Source organism: Oratosquilla oratoria, chromosome 11 (assembly GCF_046742065.1).
Source record: "Oratosquilla oratoria isolate Oo_2021 chromosome 11, ASM4674206v1, whole genome shotgun sequence".
In the NCBI taxonomy this organism is placed as follows: domain Eukaryota; kingdom Metazoa; phylum Arthropoda; class Malacostraca; order Stomatopoda; family Squillidae; genus Oratosquilla; species Oratosquilla oratoria.
The window spans coordinates 47,716,304-47,720,056 of record NC_134787.1 but is presented as its reverse complement, the minus strand read 5'-3'; the positions used below and the strand labels follow the sequence as shown (position 1 = coordinate 47,720,056).

At 39.1% G+C, this 3,753-nt stretch overlaps 1 protein-coding gene across 1 annotated transcript; it reads right to left on the bottom strand.

The window, feature by feature from the left end:
• Window positions 1-1,306: 1,306 nt before the first annotated feature.
• Window positions 1,307-3,368, bottom strand: LOC143030043 (tRNA endonuclease ANKZF1-like). Its single transcript, XM_076193248.1, has 2 exons — window positions 1,611-3,368; window positions 1,307-1,402 (listed from the first exon to the last, which is right to left on the bottom strand). Exons 1-2 carry the CDS (start codon window positions 3,366-3,368, stop codon window positions 1,307-1,309), a joined length of 1,854 nt encoding a protein of 617 aa, XP_076049363.1.
• Window positions 3,369-3,753: the final 385 nt, after the last annotated feature.

Sequence of the window (3,753 nt, the reverse complement as noted above, 5' to 3'; positions counted from 1 at the left end):
TATCAAAAGCTTTTGCAAAGTCTAGATATATTAAAGCTATATTGTTACTTTTGTGATAATTGGAGATAACTGTGTTTTAGAATTCGAGTAAGTTAGTCATGCAAGAACGTTTCCGTCTGAAATCCTGCTGGCTATCATTTATCAAACGATTGGCTAGAGCCAGCGGATGCTCCACAGGGCACACGTGTACCGAACGCGGGCTCGACAAACGGGACCCCACTGAGTGCCACTCGCTGACGGCAGTGACAGTAGGGGAAGAAGTGGAACGCTCTTTGGGTTGTGGGGAGGGTTCACTCTTCTCACGGAGCGCACTCCTGTGAAGACAAATTTCCTCCTCACACATCCTAAGACGAACCTCTAGGTTCACGGAACCTTCACAAGCCATTTCGCTTCTCCTTTAGCAATAAAAACGGCAAAGAGAAAATACAAATTAACAACAACAACAAAATCAAAGCGGTCTCTAATAAACTAAATACGCGAAGCTTAATCTGCTTACCTTATACTATTTCTCCTACCTTTGGAGTACAGTAACAGAAAACTGTTTTGAATTTAAATAGAACACTACACTTTATCTTATATCTGTAACTGTATAGCGCTATACGTATACAATTACAAAAACACAACACTTTTTTTTATGTTTATTGCAGTATATGACACATTAGATAAAGACAAAAGAAATGACTGGTGCAAATATTTAATTCATATTGTTTCCATGACAAAGTAGCAATAACTCCGCATCAGGTGAGTGGGCCAAAGGGATAAGATTGTTGATGGGCATCCCTTAGTCCAGGTTTACTCAAACTGGGGTTCGCGAACCCCCAGGGGTTCACAAGAAGATTTCTAGGGGTACTTAGATGGCTGACGAAAAACGTATTTTAAATAGTGGTAATTGTGGATTATGAAATTCCGTGCTAGCAGTGTGTGTTCCTTTAATCTCACTGTTCTACGCTGGTTTCTAAATTAACAGTGTTGATTACCAATAGTTGAATCTGGTGTGTGTGTGTGTGTGATGTTTCTTGTGAATAAAGTCATTAAAATTTGAATAATTTGATAATATCCTTTGCAGAATAATTGTACTTTTATGAGTTAGTCAATAAATGACCATTCTCTTCATTGTCAGATTATTGGGGGCTCGGGAAGATGGTCTTATAACTCAGGGGGTAAGTACTCAACGAGAAAAAAATTTGAGAACCCCTGCCCTAGTCAGTAGGAATTGAAACAAATGAGGTAATTCCTGAGTTTTCTGCTAGCTTGAGGTCATACAGACACAATCATTGACTTCCTTCAGTTTGACTTATTTATGCTTTTAAGCTCTTTCACACAGGACACTGAGCAAAAAAATGTAATCTAGGTAGAGGAATTCATCACCACCTCTGACTCTTGCTGTACACTGGAAAGACCTCTGTTGGGAAATGCATTCACTCCTGTCTGCTGCTTTTTCCTGGCTCTCTTCTCTCTTGCTGTACTGCAAGTCGTCGTTCTGCTGCAAGTGCCCTCTTCTCTCTATCAGTCATTGATAAGAAATTATTTCTTTCTGCTTATTCAGTTTTTCTTTCTTCCTCAATTTTCTTTTTTTCCTTTTCCTTTTCCCGCTTAGCCTTTCTCTGTACACGTTTCTTTTCTGCCTTGCGAGCTGCTTGTTCCTTCTCTTGTTCCTCAGACAGAGGGCTCAATATCCCTGCCTCCTTGTAGTCATATTTACTTGGGTATGTACTCATAAAACGTCTGAAGGTGTTGCGTATTTGCTTATTTGCTGTTGTCTTGTATGGCAGCTCTCCCTTGTTGCTTTTGATACTTGGGTCACAATCTTTTTCCATTAGATACCAGATTACGTCTTTATGACAGGCTGTGGCAGCAATATGAAGAAGAGAAAGTTCATCTTTACCAAAAGTAAAAGATTGGGGAATGACAGCTTCTTGACATGCCTTGATTGACTCTCTCACTTCATTACTCAAAAGACCTTCAAATTGGTCACCTTCTGAATCATGTGCATATGTGATGATAGCCTTCAAAGTATTTATATCTCCTGATCTGCATGCTGTGTAAACTAAATTCCTCACTTCTGGCAGGGACTTCTGAGCTTTAGAATTCTCCTTAGGTAATTGTCTTTTGTTTTTATGAGGACTTCTTTTGGATTTGTTTTTGGGAATATAACAATCCATTTCTTTCAATTGGAAGGTGCTGACCTCGTTTGTGCTCACACAGAGTCCATGCTCAGAGTCTTGACTACGAGACGAATCATCACTTCCATTTAAGGTACAAGATTCTTGATGTCTGATAGCTTTCTTTTCCTTAACTTTGTTTATTTTCTTTTTTGGAGATGATGGTTTCAAGACCTTTTTTCCAGGGAGGCTTTTCTGTGTACTTGCTGTTTCTAACTGGAGGTCATCTTGTGTACCATGAACTGTGATCTCTGATAATACTTTATGCACTCTCCGCACCTCGTTAAATGTTGGTTTGTTTGTGCTGAGTGGTATGGTTCTAATCCGTAAATCATCAGCCTTAAGTGGAGGGTCTGGTCCACCAAAAATCACCTTTCTATTTCTGTTTGTTGCTCGAAGCATAATGATGTGGCTCTGGTTCAAATGTCCTTGCCATGATTGAAGTACTTCTTGTACATGGTGCATGAAGGACTGCTCATTATGTCTTCTAAGAGATGACCCAGCAGAATTAAAATGAGTATTAGCATTCTTGTTATCTTTGGTGCTTTGTGATCCTCCTTGTTTAGATCTAACAGTATAGCTATGGAAAGTTTTATGTGCTAAAATCTCTTCACCTTTGATGACAGCTCCTGCAAAATGTCCCCCTCCAATCATCAAGATGGACCAATAACGCTTATAAGGCACTGCCATTGCCTGTTGAATGACTTCCTCTTCACTTGACAACTCTCTCTTTTTACCAGTGAGAAGACAACGAAAGAGGGAAAATACTATTCCATCAGAGTTGACAAAGTAGATCTGAGGTTGTCTTTGAAGAACTGCAGTCCTCTGATCTTCTTGTGTATCCTCTTCATCAGATTCTGACTCTGAAGAAGTACTGATATCATTTATAAACTGCTTTTCTGTAAGACTTTTTTTTCCCTCCATAGAGCGTTTCAGATTGGCTCGATGAAGGTCTTGGCCATAGTGGTTCACTTGTTCTTGGCGTGATGCAAAGGTGAGGTTGCAATAAGAACATTTGATGGAAGCAGCTGATGTTGGCAAACTTTGATTAAAGAGTGGGAGTCCAAGGGCACAATGATCTTGTGATGGTGTTGATGTCGATGCTTTGGAGAATTTCAAATGTTCCATAGTTCCTTTAGCTAAACGTAGTCCATTCATCAAAGGAACAATTTGGTCCTCATTCCAAATGCTCCTTTTGTCTGCCATTTCTTCTCCACCAACAGGTCTTCTCAAGGGATACTTTGAATTCAGAAAGTGATCGAAGACTCAAGATCTCGGATTTAACAATTCGGGTGCTGAATAACGTCCCCTCCAAGAGCATTAATCTTTTATGACAGTAAATAATCAATATCAGTTGATGCCTTACTAACCTTTTATTCGAATTTGACACGTGTGTAATTACAATTTGTTTCAAGTATCAGTACGTCATTTTGTAATACTTCCGTCTCATACAGAACCAATCACTCGTAAAGTGACAACATGGTAGAGACTTCTGGTGACTTTTTATATTACTGATTTGGAGGTCATTTCAAATATTATAGAAAAGGAGGAGCAAATGTAATTCTATATCAAACTTATATTTTCAATGTAA